The following is a 20858-nucleotide window of genomic DNA, read 5'->3' as shown; positions in this document are numbered from 1 at the left end:
GGCATTCAAATATGAAATCTGTCAATGTCCTTTGAATTCCCAATAATTAGATTTGCAAACTCTTGAATGGGGGAAAAATAATAGCAAAGAATTAACCACCAAATCCTACCATGTACATTTATAATTTTGTAAGTAGTCAAGAGTTATCCTGTATAAGTTGGGCAGCCATATGTTGAATAAATAAATAAAATTAAAATTTGTAATTTATTTATGTATTTATTTGTTATTATAGCTACCCATCTCACATATGCGACTTTAAGCGGCCTACTATGAAATATATAACATACATAAAATACAAAGTATAAAAAAATAAAAATAAAACACAAAGCAGCTGAGCATCACCCAACCAATTATCCACCCAAGGAGATAAGCTCCATAACATATCCAGGGTCCCAGACAAAGGCCGTAAAGTATGTTTTCAAGGCATTATGGGAGGCCTGCAAAGACAGAGCCAATCTAATTCCAGGGGGAATGATCTTCCAAAAGATAGGCACCATAGCAGAAAAGTAGGTCTGGGCCCTACCAGCCAATGCTCCTTCACTGACTGTACCCAGAACATGATTGCCTGATAAATTGGATAGGATGGATAGAGATAGATGGCATTTTATAAATATTTAATAACTCTGGTTTGTATAAAATTCAAACACCAAATTTGGAAATAATTATTGAGTGAATAATTGCTTTGAAGAAATGGGTGGTTCTGTGATTTACATAGAGCTGAGGGTGGGACTCTTGCTGAATAATTCTGTGAACACTAAAAGATTGCCAGTATGCTCTATGTGATCCCATAGTCCATCTGTATGAATTCACAGATGTCCACTCAGCTGCAACAACAGGTAAGTACTAATTCTTAGTGTGCTTCAGGTTTATGGCAAAAAGAGCAATGTGTCATATTCGGAATGTTATCTCACACTTCAAAGCAACAGCTGTGAGGAAGCAAGCCTCACAAATGAATATTTCAGGAAAGAGAACCTTATCTATCTTAATGTAAAAGTCATAGTCTAAGTAACAAGCCATGATGAGAGCATGAAATTATAAAATTCCTACGAAGCAAGATGAGAAAAAGTGAACCTTCAAAAAGAATGAGAAAATACTTTATAAAATCATTAACTTCTAGGCTAGTTAAGGACACTTTAGAGTTTAGACCAATGAATTAAAACTTAGAAGCTGTTTTTAGACTAGTCTCTTAAACATTTAAAAAAATTATGGGATTGTTTTTTTCTCTCTCATAGAATTCTGAATTTAACTTACCTTGTGTGAGTTAAGGTATAGAAAACTCAATTTATCTGCACTAATTTCTATGATACCTCCCAATTATTCATTCTAGTGAGGGGAATGTCTCATTTGTTTTTGTTTTTTTAGAAGTTCCACCCATCTTATCAAACCCAATTTATACATTTATACTACCTTCTACTCCCAAAAGCAGATAACTGATTGGATTTTTCCTAAAGGTGACAGCAGGATTTCTCAAGGTAGAAAGCTGGTGTATGCTATCAAAATTTGAGTGAGTAACATTCAAAATGAAATTTGAATAGAATTTCAGAATAGCTGCTGTATCTATATAAACAAGAATCATTAGGTATTATGATGGCGAGAGATAGAGACCAATCCCATTTATTTTGTCTATCTTTGGCTACAGTTAATTAAATGGGTTAATTGGATTAACTTAAATGGGTAAATGGTCAAGCCTTGTTGAAGGTCAGCTCCTTAGAAATCTCTTGATTTGGTACTATTCTTATTCATATATTAATATTGAAGGAAATGGCACAGTTTGTAGCTTAGAATACCATATATGTCTCAGAAAAGAAATTAACCAAATTTAACTAATTACTTTGATTGGAATGTGTTTTGTTCTACATCTGCATCCAACATACTACATGGACAATGCTTTATCGGATATCTATTGGAAAGCCTTTGAGCAATATCCTACTGGATACCTGTTATTGAGTTACAGGATTGCAAGAAAAAATTGTAGGGGTCTACGGCTATACGTTATAGCTAACGGGGGGCAATGAAAAATCCATAATGATTGTAAATTTGCTCTTGAAGCACACTGAACATAATACTTAGATTGAAACATAGGATTAACTATTCTTTTATTATTCTGTTCTGGTATTTAATGAACATTCTTTTTCCTTTGTGGATATAACGATGAACCAATTGATCTGACATATTCAGACTGTCTTTCATAAATGCTATTCTCTGTGGCTTTGCAGGCTTTAATTGGCTCCTTTTCTCTTTAGAGTGGGCAAACAACTACTGTACTCTAGTCCCATTCCTGTGAGAAAATGCCAAAAGAATGAACGGCCTAAGAATGTATTAAATGCACCATGCAGAATTCACTTTTGAGCTATTTAGCTATTTCATAAAATTACTGCTAAATGTGTTACTCTTGTTCTCTTTTGTAACCAAAGATCTTTGAAGCCTCATTCAAGCATTAGTATTCTCTGGATACACAATAAGAGTGTGTAGTCCTCCTCCACTTGAGTCATGTTTGCGATACCTAACAAGGCAAAATATCTGTGCACACATGTAAATCTTTGTAAGAAGAGAGCCTACATGTGTACAACTGTACATAGTATACATCTGTATATACATCTGTATGTAGTACTATTACCTGTATATACAATTGTGTAAAATACAAGTGTACAGTGTATAGGTTTCACACAAGCCAGGGATTATTTAAAATGCTTGGCTTTGAATTCTGTCATTTGATTCTTGATACTTATTCTTCATCTTGATATCAGTGCAGCCATGTAAAAGCTCTACTGGATTAATGTCAACATGTTTCCATTCCTAACCAATATTTTTTTTTCTTCTTTTTTTCCAGGTATGCCCAGTATTTCCAGCATTGGTAGTAAGTAATAAAGAGCAGACTTAGGCCGGCTTGGCTTGTTGTCCAGACTCTGAAAATCTATTTTTCCAACATCTATTTCTGTTTTCTTTAATGCCTGTTTTGTGATAACTGGAAAAATAGTATTAACTCTTTCCTTCAACATCTGCACATCATAAATATTTATGTTGGGAGGGACAAAGGTTTTATATGTCTCATAGCACTGCATCTTGCAGCAAATGGATATTCCATGATTACCAGACAAAAGTGTTGGGAAGCTAAGAGATATCAATCAAACTCAGTTAATGTTTTTTCAAAACCTGTATTGCAGGAATACAGAGGACCCTCTAATTTTATGCATATTTTCCTTTAATCATACAGATTGTAGTTTTGACAATATTTAAGTTATTTCTATTTTTCTTCAAATATACATTGTTTTGTCATTTCTCCATTGATTTTCTATAGAGCAACCCAGTTGCATAAATAATTTGAATCATTTTTTTTTTCAATCATGGATTGCTCCAAAAAGTTTCCAATCTGTGGCCCATGAGGTAGTCTCTTGTGTCAGTATAAACTAAGATTTTGGCACTTTCACTGTTAATCTCACAAAATTCTTGTAAAAGAATATTTTTAATTTTATTTTTAAATGTGGAAATAAATATTTAAATTGTAATTTTATGAATGCTATTTTAATATAAAAATAAATTAAATTGTATTTAATTGTATTTAATATAAAAATAAATTAAATTGTATTTAATTTTAGATGGATGCCATCTAAAATGGTCACATTGACATGGTGCCCCCTGTGGCCAATTGCTGGCTTATCTTGTGGTCCTCAGACGTTTTTAATGACAATATTGTGACCCTTATAAAAGAAAAAAAAATAGAAACATGGCTTAAATTAAGGTCATTTCAGTTAATTTTAATAATATCCTTGTTTTTATATAAAGTATTTAAATAGAGTCTGTATTGGAAATATTTTTAATACTGTATTTGACTAAGTCAAAAATTATTTTCCCTAAATCAAGTAATAAATAGTATAACCTTACAGTATTTTTAAGATGCTAAAAGAAACTGCTGGTTATCCAAATTAAGATGATTCAGAGAAGTACATTAATATACAGAATTTAAATATCTACTCAAATTTAGATAGGAACAGGAAGAAATTGAATATGAAATATACTGAACTTGTAAGGGGAAAATGCATTAAAACTGAATCTTGCTAAATAAGATTTATTTATCCACCCAATAAATATGGTTCTAAACCTAAAGGTATCTGAAATATCCTATTGAACATATCTGAAATTTGCCTGGAATGCCACCTTGAATGCATTGTGTACAAAAAGGATGAATGAAAAACTAATAGTATTCTACATATATTACTTTTCATCCCTCTGACTTTTTTTTTACATTTTTTTTACATTTTAAGACATTTTGCTCACATTTGTTCATGAACTCCTGGGAATAAATTAGCCATATTGTTTGATCTGGGAGGGTGGGGAAGATAGAAGAAAACTAAAGAAAGTCAGGAGGAAAATACTATTGTTCCTATATAAAGAGACAAACAAAATTGTCTTAAGTAACAGAAATGGATTTATGGTAAAATAGTTCTTGTGCTTCTGACTGTTGTTACTGTCTTGCATGTATTTATGTGGTTGTAATGTCACCTTACACTCTCATGGAGCTTTTTTTTCACTGCATTTGCCATCTCTGAGCATCAGCAGATTTTGGTCTTCAGTCTCTTAATAGGGAAACTCAAACAGCCTTAATCAGAGATGATCTGGAAGGATGCCCTGTTGCCTTCTTTGAATTTTGGATGCTTTATACAAAAGAATGATCAGTATCACTTGCTTTTGCTTGAAGGATTTTTAAAGGGATTTTGAAGAGTATCTTCAAAAAGTCAACATCTTTTATGCATTAAAGGTAACTCTAGTTCTTGTTTTAGAGTTACTGGAATATTGTTCATTGTTATGATACTCTCACAATGTACTGTACTCTATCGAAGAAAACAAAAATCCTTGCCACATTCTGATCCACTGTATTTCACAGTAATGAACTCAGCCTTCTAAATAGATAGGCAATAGATAGTTAGATGATAGATAGATAGATAGATAGATAGATAGATAGATAGATAGATAGATAGATAGATAGATAGATAGATAGATAGATAGATAGATAATGGACACATAACACTAAGTTATTTACATGATTTCAAGAAGCTTTTTTTTACCTATGCCTACACAGGATATGTATTCCTGTTATACAGATTTTCGTATTGTACAGCAAAATCTTCTTAATATTGCCTGTTTCAGAGTATAGATCTTCATTATTTTGACTTTATCAGTTCAATAGAGAAAAGAGAAAAAAATGAACAGAAACCATTAAGAAAGAATTTTTTTAAGTACTGTAGATGCTTGTATTAAATTACTGAGATTGCGGTGATCAGAAAGAGGCTAGCCAGGATAAATAATACACACATACACAAAAACACACTATATATATATATATATATATATATATATATATATATATATATATATATATATATATATATATATAATTTCACACATGCATCTACATATATGTATGTGTGTGAAATTATAGAAAATATAGAAGTATAGGGATGCATAGATGTGCATTTGTCTGTATTTTCTCTGATTTCAGTGAAATTTGCAATTATGTAGTATGTGAGAGTGTGTGGCCAAAAAACTTGAAGCAGTACATTATGTTTATGCACAGTGCCAAGAATGGTCATTTTGACATCCTTTCTGAGCATCTCCAGGATAATTACAACAGAGTTTTCCCTATTAAGGTCATTTGTACCTTCAAGTGTCTTTCAGTTGAGTAATACGTACTTGGTCATTTCCTACATACTTGATTCCAATGCTGACCTTTTCAACACTTTTCAGCTCAGGCTGCGGAAAAACAAAAACAAAACAAAACTGGTGAGATGGTTAGCAATTAATGAGTCCCAAAACCAATTTTAGAACACTATGAACCTTTTTTTAATATTTCAACATAACACTCAATACAACCATTTTTAAATGATCACAGTGTAGGCAAACATGTCAAAAACATTTTTCATATTGAATATTAGAGAATAAATTTGCTCTTTTGTGCTTTACTTAGATAAGTGTTAGGAAATTAACAATTTCAGAGGTTCAGGCTCTCCTTCCTGTTACAATAGACATAATACAATTGTTCACCAGACTACTTCAAATTATTAAGTAGACTGTCATATTTTTGGTTTGTCTGAATATAAGAATTTTCTATCTAGACAGGAAAAGTACTAGGAAAAGCATATTTTAAGAGTGTCTTTTCCTATATTGCATAGAATATATGAGTTTATTAATGTTACAGAATATTCAGATGCATGACCCTCCTTAATACAAATAGAAAAAGTGCTAAACTGCAAGTTCTTTTGCCATCATGTACCAACCCATTACACTTTCTCTGCAATAGCCTTATTAGTATTAAAATGATATAATAAATTTTTTTCTATATAAAGTGTGAGAAGCAAAATCTACCCTTATAGCTTGCAATGCACTCTGCCTTTCTTTCTGGTCCTCTGCCTTCCATCTCTATGTTGTCACTGCCTGTATATCTGCATAGCTAAGCTTGTTATATACCAGGTAAGTATGTTGTCACTCAACACAGCTGGTTCCTAATCCTAATTCTCCTCTTCTAGCCCAGATCAAAATAATCTAGTTTGGAAGCCCTGCTCTAAATGATCTGATTCTTAACTAAGTACTGCATCTAATCTTCATTGAGTGCACCATAATGTCACTAATTACGCTAAACAGGTAGTTAAAAAGAACATAAGATTGACCTGATACCCTGAGCCCTGTTAGTAATAAAAGTGTTCTAATATAAGAAAAAATGAGGCACTGAAATACAAAACCAAACCAAAGTCTGAAGCTATTACAATGTATTTTTGTTGCTTTTTTGCTTTTAATTATCCAGTTCAGCTTGTAATTTGTGCCTGATGCTTTCCCCCAATACTAGGGTACATATGATGGTTCTTTAACGAGTACAGTAATATATGGAAAATATAGGAAACCTGGTTTATATATCGCAGATTGCCAGATAAAAAAGAGGAGGGCAGAAACTCTTCAGAGCAGAAATTTGACAGCTCTGGTCCACAACTTAAAAGCTAGATGTGGCAAGGGAATAAAAATCTATCTCTTTGCCATCCTAACTAAGCAAGCTAGCAGAAGATGCAGTAGTGGTTAAGAACAAAGGGATGGCATGGCAAGTAAAGAGACAGATTTTATATGTGATTGATAATGGAGAGTTACTAATTTATTTTTAATATAACTTAATGGCCAAATTGAGTGGAACATAGAAAATAGGTGGACAGAATTTTTTTAAAAAGACAGAAAGAGAGTAGAGGTTCAGGATAGATTAAGATCACCTTGCTAACCTTTTGCTCGTATCTGTGGTTTCTACAAACTTAGTAAACCCTATCTATAGATCTTCCATCCCATATTTAATTTAAATCTTATATCTTTATCTTCTCTAAAAATAGACTGTTGCTTTACTGAGTTATTCATTCTATAGAAAATATTTTTATTATACTAGTTTCAGTATAAAATTATTTGACATTTGCATTTAATTATATATATATCTTTATGATCATGCTAACTGAAATAAACTGAAACAGTTAATACTCCCAGTTTATGATACCATTTCCTGATTTCTGTATAACAAAAGACAATTATCCTTTTGTTGCATGACCGATTAGCAATTGCTGATTGTTATATCTCCTAGTTAATATATCTGGGGCTGCAAAACTCTGAATGGCCAGTAGATAGCAGTGAAGGCACAGGAAAAATCTTTGCTGACATCTAGTGATTGTGAGGATTAGTGCAGCTAATGCCAACCTTATTCACAGTGAATCCCTACTATTTAAATGCAAGATAGAGAATAAAAAGCAGACAATTCTATATATTGTAGCAATGCACATAAGGCAAAACTGGTTTATCAGAAATTATTTAACCTATGGTAGTCACTAAGAAATTGTTCATTTGAAATTCTGACTATTAATGAAAATTTGAAAATATGGTGAACTAAGAAATAATTGAATAAATGTGATGAACAGCAATTATTGCAAGGAACTGTTGATATCAGGATGGGGTGGTTGATATTTGTAATTGTTTGGAGAATTTAAGAAAACATATTCCACAGAAAAGAAAAAATGCAACTTTGCTAACCTAAAGATAAGTCGGTAAGATAATTAATTATGGCTGATGCATACATTTATCCTATTTAGGCCATATCATTGTACTGGCATGCCACAAGTATGACAAGGCCACAGCAGAAGAGTCTCTTCTGCCTCCCATTTAACAACAGTGATCTTCCCCTTGATCAAAATACACACTCAAAGCTGCTCACAGACATTATCTAGGATTAATATTGCTCCAGAGTGCATCAAAACTGGAAACAGTTTGACAACACATAAAAAATATAAGATTTCAGCTGTTTACTTATTGCCTTACAAAGAAATACATCACTAAAACGGGGGACAAAGGGATAGGACAAAAATCATATTTCATATTTATTTTTTAAAAGGGGAAAAGGGATACAATAAGAATCATATTTCATATTTATTTATTATTAAATCTATAGCGTATGCCACCCATCACACCTAGAGACAACTCTATATGGCTTACAACTAGATAAAAGCATATGACTTCCGCATTTGGGGTACTGCTATTTCCTTATTTTGCCAAGGGTTAAGTACTGATGGAGAGACCTCATTTTTTAATAGCTCCTGAATTTTTTTTTTTTAATCTAGACCTGGGTTAGGCAGCCCTTCAGACAGAGAGTGCTTTCTAATGGGATTGTGCAACATCAAGGGGTCTGTTCTGAGACAGAAAGGGCAATCAGCAAAGAGAAGGCCACAGCAGTTCCTGGAGAAAGCTAGATATTACCAATAGTGCTAATTATATTTGATTTTACAAATCAAATTACATTGATGTAATTTTATTTCAAAATTGGATAACAGTCAAATAAGCTTTAGGCTCTTATAGTGAAACAGTAAAAAAGGCTATTCTTTTTGTTTCATTCTGAAGGCATCACAGCAACTTAAATAATATTCAAATGATTCACTTGAGGGTGTTGTTCCCTCTGAAATGAGGGTTGACACATGTTGTTATTATGCTTTCAGTGATAGATTTGTTAGAAATCAGCAGCTGACCTTTTGTGCAACCTGGATATACACATTAACTTCTTGCAATGTCTGGAAATCATTGTGTGTTAAATAGAGGAATTACTTCAATTGCTGAATGATCCTAACTTACAGTTCAGACCTGGTTTTGATACTATTCAGACTTCTATCGGGATGTTTTCCCTTTTTGCAAATTGTTCTTCTGCATATGCCACAGAGCCCAGGTTTTCTTGGACTATGTCATTTCAAATTACATATAGGACAATCAGATCTGAATGCCATTGCCAACACTACATAAGTAACTAGCACTTCAGAGAAAATACTTGGCAAGACTGAACACAAACAAGTGTGTGTGTGTGTGTGTGTGTGTGTGTGTGTGTTATAGCCAACCCTGCTCTTCTTACTCTGCTATCCCATAATAATAGAGGATGTCTGTTCTGCTGCCAATGTTGACGTCCCAAATAGAAGTTGATAAATGTGTCTGTAAATAAAAGTATTTATTTACCTAATTGCAATGATATAATTTTCTCCTTTATTTCAGGATGTTAAATAACCCAGTTCTTTAAGATGCTTAGGATACTGGAGATTTTGAAAATAACACTGTAATCTTTATGTAGGGTGTTATAGCTTCAGGGATGGTGACACCTCAGGCAGAATCCACCCATTGGGAATGTGTTTTTATTACTAAATATTTTATTACTATTACCCTTAGTTGATTGTGCTTACAAAGAGAATAGTTATTTTTTTATTTACAATAAGCTTATTTATCCCGTCTGTCATTTCTGTAAACTATCTTAATCTGAACACTGTTCAGTTTCCCTTATTTAGTTTAATTAGTCTAGCATTTATTTCTATGCTGTTTTACAGTTCCTTCTTTAAGCTTGCTTTTCTTATCTTACAACAGGAGTTGCCCATCCTGATTGTGGTTGTTAAGCAAGGACTATCTACATCAGTGTTTCTCAACCTTGACAATTTTAAGGCATGTGGACTTCAACTCCCAGAATTCCAGAGCCAGTATTGCTGGCTGTGGAATTCTGGGAATTGAAGTCCACATGCCTTAAAATTGTCAAGGTTGAGAAACACTGATCTACATTAATATGTCCACATATGTAAAAGAGAGAGAGAGAGAAAAAAACTTTACGTGGGGTGTACTTATTTTTTTACATAATTATATGTCTGGCACCTAGATTGTCTCCTGTCTTTGATTGCCAGCACCTGGATGACTTAGCTTTTATTGGAGGCTGAGGAAAAAGACCTGCACATCCTTCCCCTTAGTTGATTGTGAGGGCTGCTTCACCATTTTTACTGCCATAAACCTCTTCTGCCTCTTTTTCTCCTTCCTTTCTCCAGCATCTACCAGGGCGGCTACTGCTGCTGCTCCATCTTCATCTTCCTCCTTCTGTTCTTCCTACTCTCTCATTCTCTTCTTTCTGACAAGACACAGAGCCTTCCTCCCAGTGTCAACGAATGACCCCTTTCTGAGGCAGCCAACCCCCTTTTAAAAGTCCCGCTCCTCATTTCCCAAAGGGCAAGAGCTTAACAGAGCCTAGGTCAGGGGTCTTCAAACTTGGCCCTTTTATGACTTGTGGACTTCAAGTCCCAGAATTGCTCAACCAGGACCCCTAAGTAAAGGAAGGGAATGGGATCTTTGATTGCAATTTGTCTCATTTCTCACACACTGAAGAGGTCAGAGGCAACAAGAAACTCAAATGAAAAACTTTTCAATTTCCAGGATACTGTTTCCTCCAGCCTTTCATAATTGAAAACAGGAATATTCTTGTATACTTTTAGCACTCCGATCTGAACATGCATGTTCTGACACATTGCTGAACTTTTTATCTGCTCTATGCTTTTCTTTTATAGCTTCCTGAGGACTGTTTCAATAGCTGGTATATCAGCAAGCTGATCATCACAACTTCCTTTTAAGAAAAGTAATGAACATAAAGTTATTTAATGCAATTTTTACTCTGGTAGCTGATCTGGTAATATTCATTAAAAAAGAATTGCAACTCAAAAGACATATCCACCAATATTTACTATATTGAACTGCTTTAGACATTTAACTGCCCAATGCTAAATACGTTTACTGATAGGCAGTCCTTTGGATCATAGCAACAGATACAATTTTACAACTAGTAGCATGGTTTTTAAAAGGAGACTTGAATCAGGTTGCAGGTTATAATAAGAAAATAGTGGACTATTTGGTAATACTTTGCGCCATTTTTGCAACTGGGGCTACTTTCCAAACACCTGTTTTCAACATGTTCATCATCTTTGCCATATACTCTTGCTGCTAGGTTTATCTGTGGATATGGAAGTTAATTCAGCAGCAGCTTGAGATATTTTCTTATTTTTAACATGAACACTTCAGTTAAAAATCACGAAGCTCTGTTATAAAGTTATATTTACAAAATAGCAACTCACAAAAAACGTTGGAGCCTTCACCTATTCATAAACAGAAATATACAGTACATGTGACCAATATCTAGTAGGATCTATCAAATCTATGCTCAAAAAACTTGGCTTTCTTGCACTGTGCAGTTGTATTATAAAGAGCAGTGGTTCTCAACCTGTGGGTCGGGACCCCATTTGGGGTCGAACGACCATTTCACGGGGGTCGCCAAACAACGCAATCCGCCATTTTTTTCCCCTTTTCCTTAGCTGTGCTTCTCCCTTTTATTCTATTGGCTTTTGAAAGCCAATAGAATAGACTCTCTTGAATAGAGTCTAATTCTATTGGCTTTCAAAAGCCAATAGGAATTGTCCAGGCTGTCTCTGCCCTGTTGAGCCCGCCAAAAGTCCCATTCTGCAAATGGTGCTGCACCAGTTGAGTAGTCCTCGACTTACGACCGGTTGAGTAGTCCTCGACTTACGACCGGTTGGGGGTCATGGCATTAAAAAGGTTGAGAACCACTGATAAAGAGCTATGGCTCTGCTGGAGGACGTGTCCTCAGCTGAGCAGAATAGAATTAGAGCAGAGTTCCCCTACCTTTCCACCTTGGCAGACCAGCAGAGACAGTGGGACAGGGGGAGAGGATGGTTTCACATGCATGCATGTGCTGCTTTTACAAATGCAGCTACACATGTGCTCACTCACTCACCACTTCCATGACCCGGTTCCGAATGGACTGCAGACTGGCAGAGGGCTGCAGACCAGGGCTTAGGGACTCCTGAACTAGAGAGACCACAAGCAGAGACATCCAGTACCATCAGATGTGTTCCTGGAGACCCCACAGTCCTGAAATCAGTGACTCCAGTCTGGCTTTTACAGGATCAGCAAATTCCCAGACCTTCTCTCTCACTGCCCCTGACAGTTTCTCAGTCTCAAAAGTTCAGTTTCTCAGTTCTAGGCAAAGGTGTTTAACCAAGCTTCAGGGATAGAAAGCTGAACTTCATAATTATAAGAGGCTAGTTAAAAGACATAGGAATGGTAATGGAATGGCAGACTATGGAGCTCCTGTGTGATGTACTTCAGTTGGAAACCAAGTGGCAAATCTGTGGCATTCCCTCTTGGGAAGGGTGCTGGGAATTACTCTTCAAAACTCAGCTTTCATCCTCATGTAGGTTGTTTTGCCATCCCTTGGATCCTGGATTTTACCTTAGCTTATCTTCTACCTCTACTCTTGATGGTTTACCAGTTTTAATGTGTATATGACCTGTTGGACCATGAGTGCAGGCTATCCTCAAAGTACTATGAAATAACTTTTTCCAAAGTTCCTTATTCTCTATTAACTAGGAAACAGCTTAAGCTCAGTTAATCCTTGGCTGCAATAGATTTATAGCCTGCTAATAAATGCCCATTCTAGCAGCTATCCAAGCCAACCCAGAAAATATGTCTTAAGGTTTTCTATATCTCTTTGCTGCCATCTAATGATGATCAGCTCAGTACATCTCTTGCAATTGCCACCAGCCTGTTTCTGCCAATCACTCTATCGCCAGCCATTGTGTCACCAGAAGCAGATCCTATGAGGTTCCTTTGTGAGCATTCAGAATCCTGCAATAGACAAGATTAAGCTTTGTTTGTTAAAAGACTGAAGGCCTGGCCAGGGGGGCGCCATTACCATTAATCTTTGCATTAATATCACTGGCCCTGAGCACATATTAACAACAACTACTACAGGGGTTCTTAACCTTTCTTTGCTATGGAGCCTCTTGGAAAGCTACTGACCCTTTCTCAGAAAAATATATTTAAAAGCATAAAATAAAATGCATATAGATTGTACTACAAAATAAAGCAATTATGCTCAAATAGTAGGTATCAAGATACCAAAAGATAATGATTGTGTGGTGTACAACCATCCAATCTTTTTTTAATGTTTACAAGCATTCAAAGCCCTGTTTTAATTTTTTTTTTCCCATACAAATTCACAGACCCTCTGAAAACTATCCATAGACACCAAGTTCAGAATCCCTATATTAGTGCCTTATTCATTCTGTCTGCAGCTGTGGGCATCACAGCCACAATATCTAGTTTGATTTTACATCTTTATTTTTCCATGTACACCCAAGCCTTTAATGCCATCTACCTTATAAACAGTGCATAATTTTAGTGACTTTTGGCTAGACAAGTGTTTCTTAACATCAACCACTTCAGCAGCTGGCTGAGGAATTCTGGGAGTTGAAGCCCATGCATCTTAACCGTGGCTAACATTGAAAAATACTGAATTAGACCTTTGATGATCTTAATCGCTACACAATAAAATGTCTGCACATACGGTTTCCATGCAACTGAAAAGCCCAGTTGTGTAAAAGTTGTGAATTAAAGTCTTTTCTTTTGCACTCAAACCTTAGTTTATTGAAGCCTCTTAGTTTTACTAATACATGGTGTGAAAGTCTTGTAAACATAGCCACAACTTCCCATTTTCTATTTATGAAAAAAAAAATTGACTGCGTTGGTAAGCCAAATAACATTTGCTGCAACAGCATGCAAACAATTCTCTCTAAGGAAGTTGGAAGACAGTCTCTTGGAACCATTTAATAAATTTTATGCTTTACTTTTCATTGCCACCTCAAGAAACCAGACCTGGAACAGCTGCAAGGAAAAGCCAGCTGTTGCCTAGCAACGCTGTCTTAATTTTCTTTCACTGGAAGAGGCCTAAGGGCAGCGGGCGGCAGCAATTAGTGTGGCCAGATGCCAAGGAAGACAGGGCTTCCTCTGCCTCTGGTAATTGTCACAGGAAATTTTAGCAGGTAGAATTTGTCAGGCAGGAACAGGGGGAAAAAAAAGCTACACCTGGTAGAAATCCCAGTGTGGAACCCTAAAGTTAAAGGTAAATTGAGTCCAGTATATACTGCCCTTCATCAGCCAAGCAACAGTTTAGATTTTGAGGTTTATAACCCATGGATTTCAGAGAGTTATCTACAACAGGGCTTTTCAACCTTTTCACCCATTGTACCACTTTTAGGATATGGCAATATCCGAGTACCACCAGTCGCCTAGCAAGGTGTCTAAAACTTGATGACCCCCCCCAAAAAGGAAAAAAGTGATGAAGTACAGGTAGTCCTCGACTTACAGCAGGTCACTTAGTGACTGTTTGAAGTTACAGTGGCACTGAAAAAAGGGCCCTCCAAGCCACAGCTGAGCAAGACACCTGCCTGCCCGCCCGGCGGCGCTCTTCCTTCTGTCCAGTTTTTATTGTTGTGAACATTTCTGTTGAGGATTGGCAGTGGCGGTGGGGTGGGGGGTGTTTGGTTTTTATTCACCCCTATCTGCTGGGTGGTTGCAGCAGGTTTTGGTCACTTCACATGACCCTGGGACACTGACCGTCATAAATATGAATCAGTTGCCAAGCATCTGAATGTAAATCACAAGACCCTGGAGATGCTGCAACATTCCAGCTGATCGGCGCTTCTTCTGGGCTCAGCAGAAGCACCAGGATCAGCGCTGAGCTCCAGCGCTGATCCTGGCGCTTCCATTGAGCCCTGACAGCTCTGCAGCTCCAGCTGTCTCTCGCTCAGGCTTGTGCGGTGCTGCCACCGGTTCAGCTCATTCCCCTCCCTCACTATCACTTTTCTAGAATGGTCACATACCACCTACCAGGTGCCAGTGTACCACAGGTGGTACCCGTACCACTGGTTGAAAAGCCCTGATCTACAATAACAAAATTGATATTTCTTTATTTCTGGATAAAGTCCCATCTGCTAGCAATTTTCAAGCTTATGGACTTCAGCATTGGGGGGAACAGAACACATTTCTGTGCATGCATGACAGAATAGGTACTTACATGTTTGCAAAAAAAAAAAAGGAACTGGATAATCCCAGTTGAGATCAAGTCAAATACATTCTCTTCATTTTGGTCAGTAACCATATTATATACGCATGCATACAGAATAAAAATACTGTTGCTGTAAATTTAAAAGCAGAAAGTAAAAGAATCTCAGATTCTGCATAGTTAAAAAAAAAAAAGAATTGGGGAAGCTTTCTTGTGCCAGTTGAGTACATTTTTTCCTGCATCCTATAGACTACTACAACAACTTCTCCATATCTATCCATCTATCTATATTGTGACACAACATGATCATGCTGATAAAAAACATAGCATTGGGACAACGTAAGAGTATGTCCTTATGAAGGACATACTCTATTGCTTCCACCTTCCCAGAGCACAAAAGGGAAATTCTTCATCTGTGGATAAATTGGAATGAATGACACACCAAATTGGCAATCGTATCTTTATTCTTACCATAAGATTGCTTTTAACACTTTCTTATCATAACGACAACAGTGACCCTGGAGGAAAAAATCTTGGAGTTGAATCCTAGTCTTCAAAAGAGATTGGAGATTAGATGCCAAGAAGATTGGCAAAAACCTATCAATGTATGGGGAATGTACCCAGGGATTAGATTAAATTGCTGCCATGGTTAAGATCCAAATCCTCTACCTTCAAAAGTATAGCTGAGTTTGAATAAATTGGTACATTTGCTGATGTATGTACATATGTGCTCATTTGGAACTAGAGTATTGTTTGTTTGTTTGTTTGTTTGTCTTGGTGCCTTTGAGTCAGTATTGACTCCTAGTAATTGCCTACACTAGTTCCTGCAGTTTTCTTGACAAGATTTCAGAAGTGATTTGTCAATGCTTTCTTCCCAGGGCTAAGAGAACGGCATTAGGCTAAGGTCACCAAGTAACTCTGTACTAAGGCAGGATTAGAATTCAGTGTCCCAGTTCCTAGCCCACTTCTCCAAAGTGGCTCTCTTAATAAGACTAAGGACTATGCATTTAAACTGGGACTTACCTATCTAGTGTACATGTCTCTGTTGGGATACTGAAGGTTGCCTTTCTATGTGAAATCCAGAAGAAAAAAAGTTGATCTTTCTCCACACGATTATCTACCTAGTGAAACAGTCTTCCACCAGAAATCCAGAGACTTTATCCTTTCCAGCTTTTTATAAGAAAAACACTGATAAGCAGACTTATTCAGAATGACATTCAATTAAAATCTATTAGTATTTCCATTGCATTGCAAATTTATAATAATTTATTAAAAGAGGCGACAAATTTAAGGATTATTTCTATGTTACTCTTATAATTATATGAGGAAGATGCCGAAGTGGAATGGGAGGGTGTATAAAATAAACCAAAAAAAATGTTATTTGGAGGCAGGTGGCTTTGTCCAGATCCACAATCCAGGACTAACATTCAAAACTTGGTCTGGCCAATTAGTTGCTACTATAAGGAAATAAATATTTATACAATATCCCATTTTGTTGTCACCCATCACACTTAAAAAGATTGTGTTATCCCAACTACTGTCACAATTTCCCTAACTTCCAATTTCTGGCAAAAGGTTTTTTTCCTCTCCAGGGGAAACGTACAACTTTTTAAAAACCCAATCTACTCAGAAAAGTATCTGCCATGTTCAGATAAACTGAATTCATTAAAAACTACATGGTCACCTGACCACATTTGGTAAGGCATTCCAAAATTGGAAAGTTATCCCCAATTTATTATTTTCAAACTGTTTTTCATTATTTTTAATATAAAATGTGATACATAGGTAACATAATATTGTGTGCAGTTAGTCCTCGACTAACGAACTCAGTTGAGCCCAAAGTTTCTGTTACTAAGTGAGACATTTGCTAAGTGAATTTTGCCCCATTTTACAACCTTCCTTGCCACAGTTGTTAAGTGAATCACTGCAGTTTTTAAGTTAGTAACAAGGTTGTTAAGTGAATCTGACTTTCCCATTGGCTTTGCTTGTTAGAAGATCGCAAAAGGTGGTCACGTGACCTTGGGGCACTGCAACCTTCATAAATATAAATCAGTTGTCAAGCATATGAACTTTGATTACATGATCATGGGGGACGCCTTAGTGGTCGTAAGCATGAAAAATAGTCATAAGTCACTATTTTCAGTATCATTGTAACTTCGGTCATTAAATGAACTATCATAAGTTGAGGATTTCCTGTACTGCTATGCCTTGTAACTGTTGTCGAGCAATAATTTGCCAAGTATCATAGCACACATCCAGTAGGGCAGGAGTGTCATGATGCAATTATTGCATCATGCGGAGGCCGCGCCCACTCCAATTCTAGCAATGTAAAAAAACCTCATGATACGTCGTAACACCTCACATGAAGCAGCGAGTTTGACACCCATGCAGTAGGGGAAAGTTCAGAGCTCATTGTTAAGTAAAACTATGTTTTAGGTCGGGGCTTTTCAACCTGTGGTACGGGTACCACCTGTGGTACATTGGCACCTGGCAGGTGGTACGCGACCATCCTAGACAAGTGGTAGCAGGGAGGGGAATGAGCTGAACTGGTGGCAGTACCGCATAAGCCAGAGCGAGAGCTGGCTGGAGCTACAGGGCTGTCAGGGCTCAGCGGAAGCGCCAGGATCAGCGCTTCTTTGGGACTGTCTGGGCTCAGTGGAAGTGCCAGAATCAGCGCCAGGCTCCAGCTGGAGCTTGGCGCTGATCCTGGTGCTTCTGCTCAGCGCAGAATTGCCAATCAAGAATTGCCAATCAAGAATTGCCAATCAATGTTGCAGCATCTCCAGGGTCTTATGATTTACATTCAGATGCTTGGCAACTGATTCATATTTATGATGGTCACAGTGTCCGAGGGTCATGTGAAGTGACCAAAACCTGCTACAACCACCCAGCAGACAGGGGGAATAAAAACCAAACACCCTCCACCCCACCCCCGCTTCCAATCCTCAACAGAAATGCTCACAACAATGAAAACCTCGGACAGGAGGAAGAGTGCCGCCGGGTGGACAGGCAGGTGTCTTGCTTGGCTGTGCCTTGGGGAGCACTTGTTTCAGTGCCATTGTAACTTCGAACAGTCACTAAGCTAACTGTTGTAAGTCGAGGACTACCTGTACTTCATCACTTTTTTCCTTTTTGGGGGGGGGGGTCATCAAGTTTTTGACACCTTGTTAGGCGACTGGTGGTACTCGGATATTGCCATATCCTAAAAGTGGTAAATGAGTGAAAAGGTTGAAAAGCCCTGTTTTAGGTAGCCTAATCATCATAAAGACCTGTTCTCAAAAATCCTGTCTCTGGATATAGCAGTGCTTAAACTAATCAGATCTGGCTCTGTTCTTTGCCTAGATAAGAAGCAGTGTGAAAATCCTATAAATAACATCCTGGAGAAAATATGAAATGTAAATGTAATGAATACATTCTCTGTCCTTTCACAATTCACAGTGCCTAAACCAACCGTATGTCCAATCCCCGTACCTTTTAATATTTTTCTTTTAAAAGCCTTTTTTGAGATTATAGGCTGAATATTACAATTCTGTACCTTTTCTTTATCTGTATCTCTGCGGTGATCTCAGCATCATTATGTTATTTTCCTGCTGTTCAGGAAAAGAATGTTTCTAACAAATTGCAGTAAATGAACAAGTGGCTATTATATAGCCCAGCTATTAAAGGATTCTGATTGAAGCATGTTGAGAATGACTCATCTTTTCCAGGTACCTAAAGACTTCACAAGCAGCCTCCCAAAAAGTTTTTATCCCACCATTTAGGCATGGAATAAAACTGACAAATGGGCAGAAATTGAGTGATGTTCATAGAATATCCAGCCAAGAATGGGCAAATTACCCAAAAGCGCCCCTTAATATCTTGCATGACTGTTACCTTTTTTCACAGAAAAATTGTATAATTGATAGAATGCTCAAAAAGAAGTTGCATTCAGAGGAAAGAGTTGTCATCCATAGTTCAATGGACTTTGGATTTGGAAAAAAAAGCAGTATGGGTTCAGTGAGATAGATATTTGAGTAAGCTAGGAAAATTATTAGATAATGCAAATGTCAGATTTAATGAGTCATATGTACCAGTGTGACTCATTACTCAGGTGAACAGGTACAGATTTTTCTGTTAAACTGCAATTCATGCTGAAACCATTGGGTGTTATTTCTGAACAAAACCTGCATAGGATTGAGTTTCAGCATTGAAAATGCCAAAATTAAATGTAAAATTTTGCAGGTATCCTTTCTGTCGATCAGATAAACCACAGTAATTGTGCATGGGGATATTACTAGCTCCTAAGGAGTCCAGCAATATTGCTATTGTGGGTTTCTCTATCTTCTTTTTCTCCCTTTCTTTCTTTCTCTAGATTTTAACTTCTTCCTGTATCTTCTTTCTATTGCACTACTTTTATACATCAATCCTATCACATGATGCAGTGTTATCCTCTTGCCTTCCGCTTATCTTTGCCTCTGGTTCTACCTGCCCATTATGTTCTCCTACTCTCACTAATCTCCTATCTCCTCCTCATTCAGTTGCTCACATTATTTTAGAATAGGAATCTCCACTTTCAATGCTTGCTAACTACTGCAAAAGGTTGACCATTGTATTGGAGACAATCTAACACAATGACCAACTACTTTAGAGCAGGTCTTTTCAACCTTTTCACCCATTGTACCACTTTTAGGATATGGCAATATTCGAGTAGCACCAGTCGCCTAGCAAGGTGTCAAAAACACGATGACCAAAAAAAAAAAAAAGGAAAAAAGTGATAAAGTCCTTGATTTACAACAGTTCGCTTAGTGACTGTTCAAAGTGACTGAAAAAAGTGCTCCCCATGGCACAGCCGAACAAGACACCTGCCTGTCCACCTGGCGGTGCTCTTCCTCCTGTCCGAGGTTTTCATTGTTGTGAGCATTTCTGTTGAGAATTGGCAGTGGGGGTGGGGTGGGGTGGGGGTGTTTGGTTTTTATTCCCCCCGTCTGCTGGGTGGTTGCAGCAGGTTTCGGTCACTTCACCTGACCCTCGGACACTGTGACCATCATAAATATGAATCAGTTGCCAAGCATCTGAATGTAAATCATAAGACCCTGGAGATGCTGCAATATTCCAGCTGATTGGCAATTCTTCTGCACTGAGCAGAAGCACCGGGATCAGCACCAAGCTCCAGCTGGAGCCTGGCACTGATTCTGGCACTTCCACTGAGCCCAGACAGTCCCAAAGAAGCACTGATCCTGGTGCTTCCACTGAGCCCTGACAGCCTTGCAGCTCCAGCCATCTCTCGCTCAGGCTTGTGCAGTACTGCCACCAGTTCAGCTCATTCCCCTCCTCTGCTACCACTTTTCTAGGATGGTCATGTACCACCTGCCAGGTGCCAATGTACCACAGGTGGTACCCGTACCACTGGTTGAAAAGCCCTGCTTTAGAGCTCAGCTTTGACTTAGCTTTCATTTCAAATGGCTGATGTTCTCCAGGGAACATTCTAAGCCAGTGGTTCTCAACCTTCCTAATGCCGCGACCCTTTAATACAGTTCCTCATGTGGTGACCCCCAACCCCCCATCCAGCTGGCTGGGGAGGGGGGGGCAGGAAGGCTGCTCCGCCCAGCCTGGTTGGAGAAGTGCCATTCCTCTCCCTCTTTCTCTCTTTCCCTCTCTGTTTCCT

At 37.4% G+C, this 20858-nt stretch overlaps 1 protein-coding gene across 6 annotated transcripts in view; it reads left to right on the top strand.

Annotated features, from left to right (window-relative positions):
- Positions 1-20858, top strand: part of NTNG1 (netrin G1) — a 271609-nt gene that overhangs the window by 189062 nt on the left and 61689 nt on the right. For all 6 annotated transcript variants that reach the window (XM_039329619.1, XM_039329617.1, XM_039329618.1 and 3 more), the window contains one exon: positions 2831-2857. In XM_039329619.1, coding sequence (XP_039185553.1) covers positions 2831-2857 — 27 coding nt within the window. The remainder of the gene's footprint in view (positions 1-2830; positions 2858-20858) is intronic.

This window comes from Crotalus tigris, unplaced genomic scaffold (genome assembly GCF_016545835.1).
Source record: "Crotalus tigris isolate CLP2741 ecotype Arizona unplaced genomic scaffold, ASM1654583v1 scf7180000024401.5802323, whole genome shotgun sequence".
NCBI lineage: Eukaryota > Metazoa > Chordata > Lepidosauria > Squamata > Viperidae > Crotalus > Crotalus tigris.
This window is presented reverse-complemented; position numbering and strand designations above follow the sequence as displayed.